We start from the raw sequence: 19039 nt of genomic DNA on the forward strand, positions 1-19039 counted from the left end.
AGGATATCTCCTGTCTCCTTAGGAGAATACCTGCAGCTTTTCTTTGGGCTCCAGGATGAGGCAAATACATAATGACTTCCATGCCCATCCATCTTTGACCACAGCTGCTTTCTCCCTGCAAAGAAGAAGCACTGGCAGGTTCTCTGGGGGAAAAGGACCAGTCCCTGCTGTCTTCCTGCTCATTCCTGACACTAAGCACTAACTATTGCTAGGTCTACCTACACTGACAGGTCTACCTGCTTGAATTTACTCATTGTCTCTTAAGAGGTAAGGAACAAACAAAACAGAACGATAAGAAGACAAGAACAATCATAGTTATAGGGGGCTGGAGCATCTTTCTTATGAGGAAAGGCTGAGGGAGCTGGGCCTGTTCGGCCTCAAGAAGAGATGACTGAGGGGGGACCTCATCAGTGTCTGTCAGTGCCTGCAGGGAGGGGTCAGAGCATGGCCAGGCTCTGCTCAGTGCTGCCCAGCAATGGGACAGGGGCAATGGGCAGGAATTGATGCACAGGAAGTTTCACCTGAACAGGAGGAAGAAATTCTTCACTGTGCAATGACCAAACACTGGGACACATCACCCAGAGAGGGTGTGGAGTCTCCCTCCCTGGGGATATTCCAGAACCATCTGGACACAATCCTGTCCCAGCTGCTCTAGGTTGATCCTGCTTGAGCAGGGAGGTTGGACCCATTGTGGTCCCTTCCCACCTGATTCATTCTGTGATTCTAAGAGAAATGAATGAGTGAATACTTGACATTGACATTGACTTTATTACAAAAGCATGCTTTTTTATTATTGTTCATACTGTAAGATTCCTTTTAGATCAGATTACGTCTTACTTGTTAACAGCACCACATTTTTGTAATCTTCATTCTGTAATCTTTCATGATAACAAGCTGGGTGCTTTCCTTCCTCTCACACTGATTTTCTTCTTCTCATTGGTAAGGACAGGGAATATGTGAATTAAAGTGGAGGAAAAAAGTACCTCTATAGCAATACCCAACTCTAATGCTAATATAGAATAATAACTATCATTCATGGACCTTTTCTCTCTGTGTGCTTAAAATCTTATGTGTTCTGTTTTCCTCTCAAAGATTGCAAAAGGGAATATGTTTCTATTTCAGCTCATGCATTAGGCATGTTGGCAAAGTTCATTCTGCACAGTCTTTATTTATGGTGTACGGCTGCATGAAACAAAGCTTGACTTTTATTTTGTGTTTGCTACAGTGATAGGCAGAAAGAATTTTACACTTATAAAATGAACACGCAAGGAGGTCCAAATTATTTATTTACATATAATTTCCCAGAGGAGGACTATGTTCAATAAAATTCCCATTTAATTTTCAATATGTTTGGTTATTCGTAATTTGGACTGTCATTATAGGTATGACTCAATTTCTGAAATTAATTAAAAGCTCTATATAATTTCTGATCAGCTGCCTCAAACTGATGAACTTGTCCTTACCTCTCCAGATAATAATGTGTGGTATTGATTTTATCTTTGTGTGAAAGCATTGTGATACTTTTTGAGCAACTAAAGAGAAAACATTATTAACAGATTTCTAATAAAATGTTCAAGAGATGAAGCAAAATCTTCAGCAGTTCTTCAGTGTCTGCTGAAATAAAAATCTCTGCATGAATTATCATTTCCAATCTTGCTGAGGCTTAAAAACACTTTTTTCCCCTATTTCTAAAGTGAAGAATTTTCATAGACTAGAATACCAACACCATGGAAAAAAACTATTGAAAGCCCTTTGAAAAAATAGATGATGATAAATGACATTTACCTCAGCTGAAGGAATTCAATAGCTGGCAGGAAACTTGGGAGATCCACTTATCTCTTCGAGTACTCAGTAATATATAAGGCAGGGAACCAGGAAGCTTATAAAAGTAGAGATAACAATAGTCAACCATATCCCCTTTTGCTTTTATTCCTGTGATATCAAATTGTCTCTGGTAGTACAAACACAGTTTTCTGATTTAAAGTAGTTGTAGATAAGAACTGGTAAGGCAAGATCCTGTTTCCTTATAAAAGTATAGAGTAAAATGAAAGTATTGGATTAGCTAAATCCAGTTGCTGTTTTTGAATTATTTGGATTGGTTTAGATTAGTTTGGATTAGTTGGATTGTGTCTAATTTAAAAAATAATTTTCTGTACTGCTTTTCTTCTCATATAGTACTTTGAGATCAAACGGTGATAAGAATTAGAAATGGGAATAAGTTGATAGTGTATTTTATTTTGTCTTCCTATTGTTGCATACAAAGCAGTTCAAAGGTAATCCATGTAAATCAATATCCAGGGTCACCCAGGCTTTGGCTCTGATTCTGTTTTCCAAATGTCATGCTGACAAATGTTCTTCATTATATCTTTACAGCTGCAGTTTGTGATGGAAAATTCATGTTGACTGGCTCCTCTGGGTTTTTTCACTCTATGAATTATCCAAAGCCATATAATGAAAACATTGTTTGCAAATGGACAATAGTGTAAGCCATTTTCCAATAATTTTGTACCTAACATTTTTTTGGATTATGAGGTGATCTTGTTTCCTGCGCAATAGTCTTATGCCATTTGCTTTTATTCCCAAATACCCCAACATAGAAAATACATAATATCATTTTCTTCTTTCTGTTTATGTGACTTTTCTTTAAAAACCTTCATGCATGAGCTCCATAACTATATCAAGAATTTTTCCGCTTACAAAAATTCTTAGGTACAATTTTGAGAAACCTTGTGTGTTATATACATCCAAAGGAACATAAGTGTAAGTTCAAAATAAATCACATAACTCAAAATAATTGCATGATTTTTTTCCCCAAAGATTATATTAAATAGTAATCTTCAGATGATGGCTTTATATTATGTAATTTTTATTTAACAGAGTTTTCAAGAATTCCCTTGTCACTTAGGTGTAAAGGTTTCATATGTAAATTAAGAGTACCTGTGTACCTATGTAATTTAGAAACATGTTTTAGAATTGCATAGTTAGCATTTTACATAATAACACCAAATGTTAAGCCTTGGGAACAAGAAGTGGAATTTATTTTTTTTTTTTATCAAGGACATATACCTACAGACAGGGACAATTGTTTGATTTTGACTCTCTAGGTCCAGTTCTTAGGATAGGGAGAAAAAAGATAGCCACACTATATGATAAATCTCACCCAAAAGTACATATCAAAAAAAAAAATTGGATGATCACAAGTTAGACAGTCCTAAAAATCTCTCCTATGATTACCAATTCAGAAGTTACTGATTTGAAAGGCAGTAATTCTTATTATGGTTTCATAATAATGGCTTGCTCTTTGATTCTGAGAAGTATTAATTTGGCAGAAGATTTCAAAGGAGATTCAGAAACTGCCTTTAAAATTGCAAAAGGTTTGAGCTTCTCATTCCAAAGGCTCCTTTGAAAGTGTTAAGCTTTGATTTTGTTCAGAACTTTCATCTTTACCCTGAAATCCCAGTTTTACTTCTGTTTAGTACATTTTTTCCTTCTCACCCTCAGTGGCACTGTTCACCAGTAATTACTGACAACACCTGGCTTTAAAATACAGGTGTGTCCCAGGAAAAGAAAACAATTTTTTTTCCCTTCAGAATATATCTGCTTTGTTCCTCATTTCATGGCATTGCAGAATTTGAGATCCGTAAATAAACATGGCCCAGTGCCCTCCTTCCAAGTGCTGCTATAGCTGCAAGAAGCATTGTATTAGGTAGATACCTATACCAGGGATGTAGCTGGTAAAAACATCATTTTGGAAGGAATCGTGAGCAACTGCAAATAATACAGTAGAAGTTCTGCAGATATGTGTAATTACAGATTGAAAAATGACAGAAACCAACCATCTGAATTTATTTTCCACTTAGCTGCATTAAGAAATCAGGCAACACTGAGAGTAAAGCCGTAAGAAATTCAAAGTGGCACTCAAATTTTGTCTTTTTTTCAGAGTTGTTTCCATGAGGGAACTTTTGTGTTTTCCAGCAACCTACATTTTTTATTATCCCTATAAAAATGTGTTAAAGGCACACTATAATACATCCAAGATTGGATTTTTCTTGTGCCTGCCTTTGTCTAGAAATATTTCCCCATTACCTTTAGGAAGAGCTTTTGCATTTTCATGCCCTTTAACTCCAAATTAAGATCCAATCTCATCTCCTTAGAGAGCAATATGCTTAATATTTCCCTGAAAGTTTTGCTTCCTGAACCTTCCAACTATATGTTTTGCTCTTTTCTAACCAAAGCTGTTTCTTCTATCTGGAGAAATAGAAAATTACTACAAGAACAAAAAATTTTAAAAGGCAAAATATCTAAGTATTTATTTCACATTTCTCTACTTATCATTACTGAAAAGCACCAGCAGATTGCTGTTAAAAGCTTATTTTCATTAATGCTCTGAATTCTGAAAAAAAACCCATTGTGGTAGCTAAGCTGGTAGTATTTTAGAATTTGGACTACAATATGTGTCTAGTGGAAAGGAAATGGGAGAACAAATTAAATATAAGTTATTCATAGAGCATAACTGTAGCAAAATAAGGCCAAGAATCTTTACACTTTACGTCAAGTGACTTCTGTCATTAAACTTTGTGTGTGATGATTTGGATTTGTAACAATTTCCCAAAGGGTGGGTTTGAGATCATCAAATCTGCATGAAAATCCTGTTTTTGTCATAAGAGACAGTGTTTTGGACTTTCAGAAGAAAGATTTTGTTATCTTGCTGTTCATATTGATATCTTGATACTGTTCCTCTGGGTTTGGAAAGGCTGCCTGAGCAGCGAGATATCTAAGAGTAACATGTATGAAAAAGGTGGTTGCAATTCAATGAGATGCAGAGGACAACAAAACCCAGGCAAAACCATCCAAAAAACCCCTTCTAGAACTAATAACACAATTCTAGAGTTCAGAACATTCCGTTTCTAGAAAACACTTAACTTTAGTTTGTAAAGGTGTGCACACACTGTTACAAAATGTTTATGTCCAATTCCTTTGGCAATTTTGCAAGCTAAAAATTAGACAAATAGATCATCTTGATCAATAATCTTGATAAAAATAATTTCATGTTGCTTCTGAACTTATCCTTCAAGCACGCAATGACTTCAGTGACTTTACTGAAGTCAAATAACAGATTTTCAGTTTTGAGTTTATGTTTCTTTTGTTGCCTTAGGGTGCCTCAAGGGTTGTCCATTAAACTGAACTTCACTTCTTTTGAAACACAACCATATGCAGACGAGCTGAGTATTTTTGAAGGATTAGGACAAAACAAGGTTTTAAGAGGTAAGTTTATTTTTCAGCTAACAATACTAAAATCTAAGTGGTAAAATAAGCATTTTGAGGTATCAAAAGCTGCACATGGATGTTTAAAAGGAAGACTGGATCTGCACAAAATTGCCCTGCTAGACAATCTCAATATACCTACCTGCCTTTTAATTTGACCAGATAAAACACGTATGCATTATGAAATTTCTACTTGTTTTTTGTGATCTTATTTGAATGATCTTGATAACTTTATCATCCTCATGGTCTTGTGGGGTCCATGTTTCATTGGAAATATATTGTCAGAAGTTCCTGTAATATCACACATAGTAACATAAAATGGAAGCATCTAAACTAAACAGGTGAGAAAATTGCTACAAAACTTCCTGAAAATCTTTACAAGTATTGGTAAATACATTGTTTTCCTCAGATCTTGAAATACTGATGATACCTTGTTTCTATATTCTACTCTGAAAGCTGGGATTGTACCCATTTTTCACAAGACTCAATCTATACAGCTGAATTCCATCAGAGATGGAAAACATATTCTGAAATAGACTACAGGAAGATAAGTATATCAGAAAGATATATTATTATTTGTCCTTATTTTTGGAAATAGGTAGAGAAAAGGAATGAGAAATGGCAGAAGACTAGCTGATATCCATATTGATGGTTTTGAGAGATGGAATATGCAGAATATTTATATGTCAGCCAAACAGCTAAATGCTTCAAGAGTTTGAAGCTGTTGTAGCAGGATAACAGTACAACAGGAAAAGCATTCCTTAAGACTCAATAAACTAATCCACTGTGGTTTTGTGTCAACGCTGGAAATTTTAATATGCCTGTGATTATTTTCTCTCTGAATTTATGCTTTTTTATTTGTTTTCAGCTTCTCTGTCAGGGACCAATCTTGAAACAATTTACATTTTTTCTCATGAGGCTACAGCACAGTTTATGTCCGATTATTCAGAGAACTATAATGGCTTTAATGCAACATACACTGCATTTAATGCAAGTGAACTAAACAGTAAGTGTTCTCTGTGTGTGTGTGTGTTTGCTTTTTTGTTTCTTTTTTGTAATTTTGTTGAACCTACACTTTCAGTTTGAGAAAAGGGCAGTGGAAAGGGAAGCAGCAATTTCTGTCCTCAGTCCAATAACTAGATCCACTTTCAATAAATTCATACTGATTTTAATATCAAATAAGTTATTTCTCTAAGGCCATTCACATGTTTACAGGCCTGTATCTAGCAGTAGGATGATGTCTTACAAAACTCATCTGTGTAAATAAAACTCTGTCTGTGCCTCCATCAGATTCCTCTCAGCCAGTTTGTTCACTAAACAACATTATGAAATCACTGACCACAATGTCTTTATAAAATAAAACATTCAGAACAACATCTAGAAACAGCATTCAGGGAAACACACTTATTTGAGTAATTTTGCTGCATTACATAAAGAGGAAATTAAGTCACTGTGGGCTGGTTTACAAACATATTTAAAAATTGACATTATTCATCACTGGTCCCCGTGTAATTCTAAGAAAAAACTTACCACCTCTGTCATCTTTTATTTACTTGAAGCTCTTATTCACAGATTATGAGAAAATCAATTGCACTTTTGAAGACGGCTTTTGTTTCTGGATACAAGATTTAGATGATGATTCAGACTGGGACAGAGTTCAGGGTCCTACCTTTCCCTTGATGAGTGGTCCTGAATTTGATCATACATTTGGCAACTTGTCAGGTAAGATCAAAAAAGTGGCTTGAAGATTAAAGGAAAAACTTTATTTCGTTTATAGCACTGCATTATGGATTCTTCATAGTGGTATTACTAAGATGTTGTGTTATTCTGCCATAAAATGTCAGGGCTACTAAATAAAGTGTTTTATCCTTCTGATTGTCATCTTGTGGAAACCTTCCAAAACTAAAAGGAAGAACAAAAGAATAAGTAAAATTATTTAAGTGTGAGGTACTAAAACTTTCAATGCTCTTATTACACCAAAATGCCTTATCTGAGAAAGGAATTTCTATTGGGCAAAAATGTTATAGGTCAAAAATCTGCATGTTTAACTTGAGGGAAAAAAAGTATAATTGCATTATTAGGCAAATCATTTCTGTTTCATCCCTCTCTACTGCTGACATCCTCATGGTTGTCACAAAATAATTTTCATTTAAATAACGTTGACCTGCAGTTTACAGAGGGCATCTGTGTCCCTTGTTACTGCACAGAAAACTTACCTACTGTGCCAAACACACCACAAACACTCCAGTAACTGTTACAGTTAAATAACTTAATTGGAAGAATGGTCATATCAAAAGTGGAATCTATTTAAAGAGGCAATACTGATAGGAATTGGATTTTGAATGTATCGTGAATCCTTATGCCAGCATTAGACTCCATACGGTTTTTTCTGCTTCAACAATAAAGCCAAACAATCAATCTCTCAGGTGATTTGTCAGTCCAGCTAAAACAAGATAAAATACAAATTGGATTTTGCAATGTTTATATGCATTCTATGCAAGACTTACATAAAATTTATTCAGTGACAAATGAGTTGGAAAATTGCAAATTATTCTGAAAGAAGTTACTCCTGGGAAAAGAAAAATAGTATTCTGCACCTTATCAGATAGAAATTATGCACCTGTCTCTGAGTAAATGAACATTTTCTAAACAATCTTCAGAACACTGTTTTGTTTTCCCACTTGGCTCCTAGAATGCAAATCAGATGAAAGAATGTAAAATTTGTTTAACAAAACACTTGACAATGATTTCTCTCTCTCAAAAATATTAATCCATTTTAGGTGCTCTCAGTTTTCCTGTGCCAAGTCTAAGCTGGCATATGTAATGTTCCTATGTGTAATGTTACTATTGTATTGCATATTTATATTTCTGTGACCTGTATTTTGAGTAAATTGCATCATAAATATCAAGCTATTGCATTCATGAAACACTTTTTTTTTCTTCTCCTGAAAAGTAAAGGCCTTAATACACATTCAAAAATTGATTATGAATGCTCAGGGAATTGATGAAACAAAGGGAGAGATTTGTCCCTTTGACTATGTGAAGACCTTCTTTCTTTAAGTTAGGCACCACGTCTATTTTACTGCAGGCTCTCAAAGTCAACAGAGGAAATTAAAAGCCTGATTCAGATTTTAGATTAATTTTCAGGAATTTTAGCCTCCCAAATGAAAAAGCTAGATAATCTGGAAGTATGAGTAACAGAATACAGTGTATATCATTTAATTAATATAATTATAAATATATTAATTTGAAAATTCTATTAATATAATAGTTGCATATGTATGTATTAGTTAGATAGAAGAAAATATGAGCTTAAACCCATGATTTGAATAAAGCAAGAATTTTATTTTAAAGCTGCCTAAGTTTGCATTTCTGATGACAAATCTCAGTACTTCTATGGCCTGGCCTCATATGGCAACAAGAAGTCCAAATTCCCAGCTGCAACAAATTATCTCAGAAAAAAGCTACAAACCCAATTTCACAACTAAAGGGGAGGTTGTTTATAATGTTTCACCTTGCCATAAAATATTCACATAGTCATTCTGTCACCCTCTCAACACACAATCCATATTCCCCATTGTCATTTGCGGATACAAATTATGAAAATGTTGGGAAATTCTTCTGTAAAATCACAAGCAATATCAAAGAGGAAGACGTTTTTATAAAGGCAGGAGAATTGCCCCCTTCACAGAATATGAGGCAGGATTCCCACTGACTTGGAAAGGACTAGTTTCCCATTGCTTATCTAGTTCTAAGGTGTATCCAAGAAGCTTAAAAGTTCAATTTAATATCTCGTTGACTGATGAACATATCTTGGGATAATCTCTCACATTTACTGTGTTGGGAATCCCCCAAATCATGCAACACTATCTCTGTTTGGTGTTATTTTAAAAATAAAAACTCTAATTCAATAAGTAAAAAAGTAAAAAAAAAAAGACATTTCTTCTGTCCTGGCTAAAGTGTGACCATTATCTTGCAGGATTTTATATTTCAACACCCATTGGACTTGGATTCATAGAAGAGCGAGTCCGGATTCTGAGTTTGCCTTTGGTCCCTTCAGATACGTATTGTCTAAGCTTCTGGTATTGTTACATAATTCCTAAACCTGTATTTTGTTTAAGAATATACCCAAAGAGCTTTCTTTCATTTAAAATATTAATCCCACCCAGCGTGCCAGCAACACCAGCCTGGTTCTGTTCGGATTTCCACAATCAGTCTCAGCTCCAGGCCTGAAGTTTAACTCCTTCATAGCTTTGACTTTTGCAGTTAGCTATAATGTATGTTCTTTTTCACCCCACATCCAATATTCATTTCTATGCAAAAATTATATTAAGAATCCCTGAAATGGTTTTTATCATGAAGCTTAAGCCTCTAAACTTCCAGGTGTAGTTTAAACATACAGTTATAATATTATTTTCATGCTTGCTTCAAATTAATCCTAATTCATAAAGCATCATAAAATAAAAAGAGTGACATTTTTTCCTGGAATCTGACTTTGTTCTAATAATTCCAAAATGCTTTTCCTCCTCTAGGTATTTCATGTATGGGGCTAATGTTTACCGTTTAAGAGTTAGCATAAGTGATGAGCATGGTCAGGAAAAGATAATATTTGAGAAAGAAGGAAACTATGGAAACAATTGGAATTATGGACAAGTAACTTTAAATGAAACAGCTGATTTTAAGGTTTGTTAAGCTGCTTTTTTTCCTTTTTTCATTTATTTTAGCTAAACTGATATCAGAGACTTTTGTGAAATGAACCCAAAATTCCACTGTTCCAAAGATAATACTTTGTATCATTTAAAGATGCCTGCCGTCAAATAAATATTAGCATGCAGAAGATTGGAATCTCTATTTGAATTCTCACAGTCCCTTTTCCCTACCCTGGAATTTAAAGTATTAATATTTCAGAAAACATGATCATTGTCAAGGAATAATGAATGTTATCGTGAGAGCTTTCCACAAAACAAGAGTGTTCAAAGCCTATCAAAATCTGCTGTAGAATATAAAATGTCAGTAGTGAGGGTGATGTGAAGCATTTAGCCATGAGAAGATTTAAATTTAAATTCCTTCAGATTGTGAATCACTGTTTTCACTAATTGCTTACAGATTAATCCACTGAAAGTGTGTTGCGGATGGAAGTGCAATGATTAACAACTGACTTGACTTATCTGTAAACAAAAGGAGGAGGTTTATTCCAGACAATTCTTTCAGCTCCTCTCTTTTGAAAACAATTTCTTTTTATAAGCATTTGGGATGGCTTGCCCTGCTACAGTAGTTTTGATTGATTTCTGGCAAGCACTGCTAGAAAGATACATTTAACATCTGAGGAAATAAATGCATCTGGGACCTGGCTGCATCAGATTTCCAGGAAATATGTAACCACATACAATCTCAAGAAGATTGCTAAATCTAACTGTAGTTCACCAGCACTAATTCCTTGTTTGCAGGATTACTTTAAATATGTGGATATTAAATAGCAGTTAAGAACAAATGAGATCAATTTTAGCTTTTTGTGCCATTAGTTCAGGAGAAGTTTGGGCTGATGAGCAATGCAGAATTGTTTTTAAAAATACATTTTAAAAATATATATAAAAAGCAAAGGTATTGAATATTTTTGAATCATGAACATCATTTAAATGAAGAAACTACTACATTCCTTAGAATGATCCACTTGGTTTGCATAGTGCTGTTTTGTTTTATGAGAAATTCTATCTCATCCCCAGTGAGAGAGAATTTCACTGCAAACCCTCCCCTGAGTGTAGCAGCAATGTAGATTACAGTGGAAATAAGAGCATTCAAGAAAAGACAGAATGGTAGAGTGTAGGAACCTGAAAATTGTTCATTAAATTATAAAATCCTAATTTTTTTTTCCTGAATTCAGGTTATTTTTGATGCCTTTAAAAGGCGTGGTCCCAGTGACATTGCCGTGGACGACACTGGCCTGACGAAGGGAAAGTGTAATGAAGAAAATTATGTAGAGCCAACTGTGAGGCCAACTGCTGCTACCACCCCATTAGTTCCCAGTAAGTCAACACCAAATCACTGTTGATTTCCTATTGCTGTATTTGTATTTGAGTGGGTCAGAATTTTCAGCCTCAGTTTTATAAAAACCTCTGGTCAGCATTATAAAGTTCTCTCCAGGATAACACTCTAAGATCAAGTTCCATGCCTCTACAGACAGGTTGTACAGCTTGAGCAGAGTATTTTAGAGGAAAGCACAGAGGTTTAAGCTTCCTCAAAATATTCCAGTTTCACAGAGCTAAACAGGAAAATCTCTCAGAAAAAAAAAAATCAAACAAACAAATAAAAACAAACAAACAAAAAAAACCTAGAGAAAACCTTATAAATCCCAGATTTAAAAACCCCAGATTTATCTTTATAAATCTGAAAAACTTGTAAACATGTATAAAAGAGAGAGGAAACATTGTATATGATGATAAAGAAGTCCAAGCCCATTCAAAGCAAAAAACAAAAAAATTAAAATCGGATAAAATCTAAAAAATCTGATATTTTAATGATTTTTCCTTGTGGAAATATCATTAAAATATCGGATGGGGCTTGCTTTGTAATTTATTCTGCAAGTGGATGAAATTTTGGAAAAAAAAAATCTACAAAAGGCCTGTTCAGATATAGCTTCAAATCATTAAAGCAAACATTGAGCATGTTCCAGGACTGCCTTTTATTAGATTTACTGTGCCTTTCAAAGCACAGCTGGTTTCTCTCTTGACAACGTAAAGAATTTAAAAAATAGCCTAAATGGTCAAAAATTAGAATAATAGTAAGACTGTTCATATTGTATTCATGTTGAAACACTGTATACTATTATTATTCTCTCAAATCTGTACCTCCAAATCTACTGTATCAGGACAGGTAAGCAAAAACCTTTTAAATAGAAGAGTAAAATGCAGTTTTAGAGCTCCATCCTGAGACGTGGGGAGGTAAAGTTCAACAAGGTGCGTCTGTCAGCAAAATGAAATTTTAATAACAGTAGTAATTTCAGTCATAGTTTCTCAAAATGAGTTTTGGAATTCAATAGCAGTTTTTATTAAAGTAATTTCGTGGAGAGATGCTGATGTCTGCCCCCTCCAGCTAACCTTCAGGTGCTGTGGGTAAACACACCTCACAAGTCAGCAGCAAGCTCATGATTAGTGGTGGAACAGCCCTGTGGTGAGCAGTGGCTGAGTGCTTCTGAGAAACACCAGAGGAATACCAAACTGTAGATCTCTACCCAGTGCATGGTCATAAAATGTTAGCATTCAAAAAAGGGACATGGTAATATGGCTTATAACTCCTTATGAAAGAGATTAAAGAGATCCACGGTACAAAAGGACAGTCTAAGCTGTTGCTGGGGAAAAAAAAACTTGTTTTCATAATTTTATTGGTACATGCTACTACATGCCATCTGTAACCTGATGAAAAAATGTGAATATTATCAATCATCTTCAAAGAAGCATGAAATTACTTTGATGGATGTGTACAAGCTTACTAACACTAATGATTTCACTGTAAATGTCATGTCCATAAACAAGACATGAAAGAATTTGAGCTGAGTCAATTTCTTTTACTAGAATTAGAGCCTCAGTACGAGTCACTGGCATCATTCACAGTGCCACAAAAGCTCCTTGAAATGTAAAAAAGGATATTTTTGATGGTGGCATGGGAAAGCCGGATTTGCTTTTGTCTTTTGTTCAAGTCTGTCACCTTACACTTTCATCTAAAACAAAGATTGCTTTCATCTTCATGTTAATTTATAATCTATCTTTTAACACAAACAACGGTGTGGAAAAGACAGTGTACATTCCATACTTATATCAATATAAACTGAACTTTTAGCCAAAGAACAGAGATACAGGTCATATATAATTTCTAAAGTGTTGAGAAAAGTTGTGCTCTCTCACATCTCTTGTGCTCAACCAAGATTGTTGGTAGTGATTACTATTTGGTTCTCTAATATGCAACAGCTGTATGAATAACTCCATATGAGATGTTCAAAGATCACTGGAAATTTTTAAAACATTATTTCAAGACATGAGTAAATTCAATTTCTTCTCTCATTTTTCCAGGGTAGACAAAGATCACTACTAATGTGCCCTACGTGTAGTCAAGACCAGATCAGATCTCACAAGCTGTAATATTCCATTAAAAAAACCCAATGTAATCTTTATCTGTTGTCCATGGTATTTATAGAAAATAATCTTCCTTGTGAGCCATATGGCTGAAACATAATATAATTATTAGTCAGGGTGAGATTGTTAACAGTTCCTTTTCCTTTCTGAGCTTTTGGCTTTTCTTGCCAGGAGTGATTCAGTGAAATAGAAAGTTCTAGAAAATGGCTGTTGTGAGGAAGTTCAAGTTTTTCTTGGTTTTGGGGTTTTGGGTTTTGTTTTATTTTTAGCTTTCTCCCAATGGGATTCAGTGGTCAGACTTGGACATGTAGATTATGCAGTCCCCAGCCAAGGGGCTCAAAGTGTGAGATGCTATCAGACATCATGGCATGCAAATTTGAGCCATAAGGGGTGGGGAGGAGAGAGTTAAAGTTTAGCCAGAGTTTGAGAGTTTAAAAAAAAAAGCAACAATTTTAATTCAAGAAATAAAACATTTAAAAAAAACCCAAAAAAACAACAACAACCAAAAAAAAGCCGAAAAGAAAAAAAAAAAAAACAAAGAAGGTAAAGCTGTTTTGCCTTAACTATGATTTTACGATTTCCTGAAGCAAGTGGAGGAGCACTGTTCATTTTTGAATGAAAAGTTTATTCTCATGGTTCATTTAGTCATTCTGATGGCTAAAATGAAAAGAAATAATATTTCTCAATATCAAGTAAAGATTTTGGATGTGAAGCTGACATATTTGGGATGTAAACCACCATCAAAATTATAATTGAAACAGAATATTGAATATATAAAGTACAATTAGCCGTGTCCCTGTTGTGAGTGCATGTATTTGTGTGTATACATACCTACAATGTTTGCTTTACAGAAATTTTATTAATTTTTACCTGTAAGTACATAAACATCTTTATGACAAAGGTCTTTCCTACTAGAACAGTTGTTTTAAGGAAAGAGCAAAACCTTTTAGCTGTAAAAGGTTTTGGGGTCCTGAGAAAAACAAAGTAACAGTTTGTGGTTTTTGCTGGAAGTTTACTTGCTAAATGACAAAAAGAGCTTTATATTTGAGTATCTCTGCTGATGCTGCAAGAATAATCTCTCCACCAAAAGAGTGGAAGGGTTACCCTGGGAGGTGGTGGAGTCACTGTCCCTGGAGGTGCTCAGGAAGGAGCCAAACGTGGCACTCAGGGTATGGTCAGGTTGACAGGGTTCTGTTGATCAGTCAGAGGCTGGACTCAGTGGTCTCAGAGGTCTTTTCCAGCCTGAATGATTCTGAGATTGATCAGATAGCAAGAAAGGCATACAAGCAAAGTGCATGAATTGGTTGTATTTGGAGGCCTCTCTTGTTCTCAACATTCCCTAGCTTTTTTATTACTGTATTGTTACATGACTGTATCATATTCTTGTCTTCATATTTCTGTCATGGTTACAGTGTGCCAACAAATAATCATGAGTATTACTTTTAGAAATTATCGTTGTTACAACAGATTAAAAGATTAAGACAGCAGGTTAATTATGTTTTTGAAATGTTTTCTTTTTCAGCTGACTGTGGAGGGCCAGTTGAACTTTGGGAGCCAAACAGTACATTCAGCTCTGCAAACTTTCCAAACAATTACCCTAATTTAGCTTCTTGTAAGTCATTCTTTTCTAAATCTTCAGGAGAAGTTTAACCATATAAAAATAGAGATACTAAATCTGCTTTTCCAACTCAGACACTGTCAAACAAAAAAAGGCAAAAAAAAGATCTCCGGTATACACAGTGGGATCTTTTAACTGTATTCTATATGGTACTGAGCAGAAGCTAAGGAGGCACGTGCCAGCTGAATAAAAAGGGATGAAAACAAGCATAATCCAATGGAACAGGTCCAGACAGGCCAATTCCATCCTGCCTCAGATGTCAAATGTCTTTATGTCAATGCAGCAGCACATAAGGTGATGAAAGCCCCCATTTTACCATAACCTGGTATATCTGCCAGGTTAATATCATCACTTCTGCTGTTAAATAGCTCAAATTTTCTAGAGGCAAAGAATATGTGCATGCATTTTGTAAAGAATCCTCTCTTTATTGAATGTTTCTTAACGTGCTAGTGAGAAGATGTTATTCTACTGATGTTACTTGATTTAGATTAAATGAGAGCTGGCAAAAGTGAATGCTTCAAGGAGGTTCACTCTGTCTTGTTGATGGATAAAGCAAGGAAGAGAGCTCTGTCATTGCTTCTTAATGAAATTTTAATTATTTATCCCTTCAATTGTGCTGGGATGGTAATCATAGGAGTTGTCATTTTGTGCTTCTTTTCACTTGAAATATGGCTCACATTTCCAGGATTCATTCCACAAGTTCCCAAATGAGATTCCTGATAGTGAGAAAATACTTTTCACTCCATGATTTTTTTTTTACTTTCTTTACAAGATTTATATAGTATCCACATTTAGATTAAATATGAGAAAGTATAGGCTAAACAGAAGCAAAGAGCTATTTTAACTTGAAAGACAGGCTTCTGTAACGGATTATAGAAATTATCTTACTATCAAATGAGACTTAAGTGACAAGACTATTTGTCACATTGTCACTGTCAGAAAAGAATGAGATTTACTACCTTGATGAAATAACATGAGTGATTAAAAAACCTGTGTATATGTTGTAGAACCCTAAAATTAGTTTTCAAAAATGTTTTAAGAACAAGAAACTATAGAATTTTGGATCTTGACAGCTTTTAAATACAAGATTTAAACTTCTTAATTTCTTGGGTGATTATTGACAATTTAGGAGATTTTTTTTCCCCCCAAAGCCCTTCAACAGGAAAAAGGCACAGTAAATGTAACTACTGAAAAGGTGATTTGTATCTATGTGTTTTACTATTTTCCAGGTGTGTGGTACTTGAATGCTGAAAATGGAAAAAACATCCAACTTCATTTTCAGGTTTTTGATCTGGAAAATATTTATGATGTGGTTGAAATCAGAGATGGCAGAGGACCAGATTCCTTACTTTTGGGCAAGTTGCAGCAGTGGGTACTAAAATGAATGTAACCAGACAGCTGGAGCAAACTGATGGATATAATATCATGGAAATTAAATTCCTCTCATTTCATTCGCATTTTTTGGGCCTCATTTCAGAGGAAATTCAGAGAAAAAAATTGAGAAAACATACTTTATGTGACATCAGGCTTCCAAAACATTTGCGCACATTCAGCTTTCCATGCAGTCCGTGTGAAATTAACTTCTCAGTGGATCAGACTTGTTTATGTGTGTGGACAAACAGATGGAAAATCTCTTAGCTGAACCCTATAGTTCTATGCTGATTAGTCAAATCTGGTGTTGAGGTCTGAGAGCAATCTGAGTCAGGTTTGGGGGAGCAGCTTCATCCCTGTGGTGGCAGTATGTGCTTTTGAACCCAGAACATTTTGAAATACACATGAACAAAATAGGTTGAATATATTCATGTTTTCGTGGTGAATAGCTGTCTACACAGAGAGAGGCCCACTGCCAGATGTCTTCTCTACAACAAACCAGATGACAGTGATCCTCCGGACAGACAAGTCTTCAACTGGGAAGGGATTTCTTGCAAACTTCACTACTGGCTACCATCTGAGTAAGCACCTCAACCTTTGTATTTATGAGGTTAAACCACTGGCCAAATGTATTTCAGAAAACATGGAGAGTGCAAAGTGACTCTCAGCACTTGCTCAGTAGAAAAAAATCCAAATGTTAAAGAGGAAAAGGCTGGTTACTCATCTCTACTTTATCTTTCCTGGCAGGAAAAGTGATGGGTTTCTTTCTTAGTGTAATTGGAGCAATGTCTAGATCATGTGCAACCCTGTGATATTATGCGGAAAATTGACTCATTATTTTGACCAAAATATTTTCAGATGTTAAGAGGGCAAATACTAACAATTCCCTATTAAAAAAAAAAAAAAAATTAAAAAAAACCCAAACCAAACAAAACAAAAAAAGCCAGAAAAAACATCACTTTTTAAATCATTTCAGTGTGTCATTAAAGTCTGTTTAAATGCATTTGTAAAATATTTACTATTGATAACATGCACTAGAAAAGAAAATATACCACTCTATGATGCAGTAACTCTGATCAATATTTGTAATGTGGTCCTTCTTGCATCTCTAAAAATTTGGTCTTCAGTGAGTGAATAATCTGAGAAGTACTAGTCTCTTAAATGTTTGGACAGCAGTGTTTCTGGTTCCAGCCAGATCCCTTCTGAAAGGCTCTTGATTTTCTTGGGGACTGCAATTAGACTTGTCACTCATAGTTCAGCAATCAACTCACCAAAATATGCAAAATGAAGCATAATGCAAATTATATGGAACAGTAATAAGCTTAGCAGGACAAATAATTATAGAAACTCTAGGCCACATCTTGACTGAATTAATTAGAGGCTGTATATTACTTCTATATGGAAGTCTGACAGAAGAAAAACAGAGAAAGAACAAGCAGTATGTATTCAGAGATGTGTGAAGTACCATGCACTTACCTGAACAGAAAATCAACAAGGATCTAGGCTCTTTTGCTTACTTTAACTCTCAGAAATCTCTCAAGTTCCCAGCTTGTTTAGCCACTGGCAGATTTCTCATGGAATCACAGTAGTAACAATATTGCTTTTCTTAATATTTTTTAAAATCTTCACCTTTGGTCTATATTTATAAAATTAACTTTGTTTAATCCCATTGTGCAAGACTGAGATGTTAGTTTAAATGTCCATATGAAAATTTTGCTGCTTCTTGTTCTGCCTTCTCAATCACATTTGTTCAGTCCAACAACTCTCTGCCTTTTTCTTTTTCAGCTGGTTCAGCATCTTTGCTGGGCCAGCCTTGCCCACACTTTATAAAATGAAAATTAAGCAAGGCAGAATTCTCAGGGTTGCCATTGCCAGTTCTGGTTAAATATATTTTAAATGTTCCATTTACAAAAGAATTATGCTTATTCATGATCTTTGCAGCCAAAGGAGAGAGACTAATATCATTAGCATGCAGGCTGAAGGACAAAAGGTTAGTCAGTAAAAAAAATTAACTTTAAAGAAATCAGATTTTTCTTTGTGTTTTATTTTTTCTATGAAATATTGGTTTTTGGAAAAGTAATAATCATCTGAACAGAAATAATTTTTGGCAGTATGCAATATAATAAAAATACCTTCAATTAAGAATTAAGTTATGTGAACACTTTCAATTAAGAATTAAGTTTTTATCTGCCATTAGTTACGGACACTGAATGTGTGAAAATCTGGTTCAAGCTTTTTAGAAACCATATTCTTCTGCTTCCACTTGGTACAAACTATGCTGATTGATGAATGAATCATTTTATAAGAATATTAAAAATTCAGAAGTAAAGCAATTATTTTGCTTTAAATAAGACTTCTAGATAATTAAATATTTCTGTCAGTACATCCAGGAAGGTAAAGTAAACAATTATTTGAATTTAAGTTTATGCCTGTATATTTCCTGTAATATAAATGAAGCCATTGAAATACACTTTGGCTGCAGAAAGAATTATAACTTTACATTTACTCTCTCCCTCATTTGCTTTTATTGTATAACTGATTCTGAAGTAGCTTAATCCTACTTGTATGAATGCTTTCCTTATTCCCTTTACTTTCGTTTCTTCCACCTTTCCCAACAAATACATTTCAGAAGGAGACTCTCAGCTCTCATTGCCTCTTT

The 19039-nt window shown here is 34.7% G+C and overlaps 1 protein-coding gene across 1 annotated transcript in view; it reads left to right on the plus strand.

The window, feature by feature from the left end:
• Positions 1–19039, plus strand: part of TMPRSS15 (transmembrane serine protease 15) — a 52571-nt gene that overhangs the window by 17124 nt on the left and 16408 nt on the right. The window contains exons 9-18 of the mRNA XM_031063562.1: positions 2374–2482; positions 5156–5265; positions 6134–6271; positions 6838–6987; positions 9245–9347; positions 9798–9948; positions 11147–11288; positions 14914–15003; positions 16239–16364; positions 16830–16961. Of these exons, the coding sequence (XP_030919422.1) occupies positions 2374–2482; positions 5156–5265; positions 6134–6271; positions 6838–6987; positions 9245–9347; positions 9798–9948; positions 11147–11288; positions 14914–15003; positions 16239–16364; positions 16830–16961 (1251 nt within the window). The remainder of the gene's footprint in view (positions 1–2373; positions 2483–5155; positions 5266–6133; positions 6272–6837; positions 6988–9244; positions 9348–9797; positions 9949–11146; positions 11289–14913; positions 15004–16238; positions 16365–16829; positions 16962–19039) is intronic.

This window comes from Geospiza fortis, unplaced genomic scaffold (genome assembly GCF_000277835.1).
Source record: "Geospiza fortis unplaced genomic scaffold, GeoFor_1.0 scaffold83, whole genome shotgun sequence".
NCBI lineage: Eukaryota > Metazoa > Chordata > Aves > Passeriformes > Thraupidae > Geospiza > Geospiza fortis.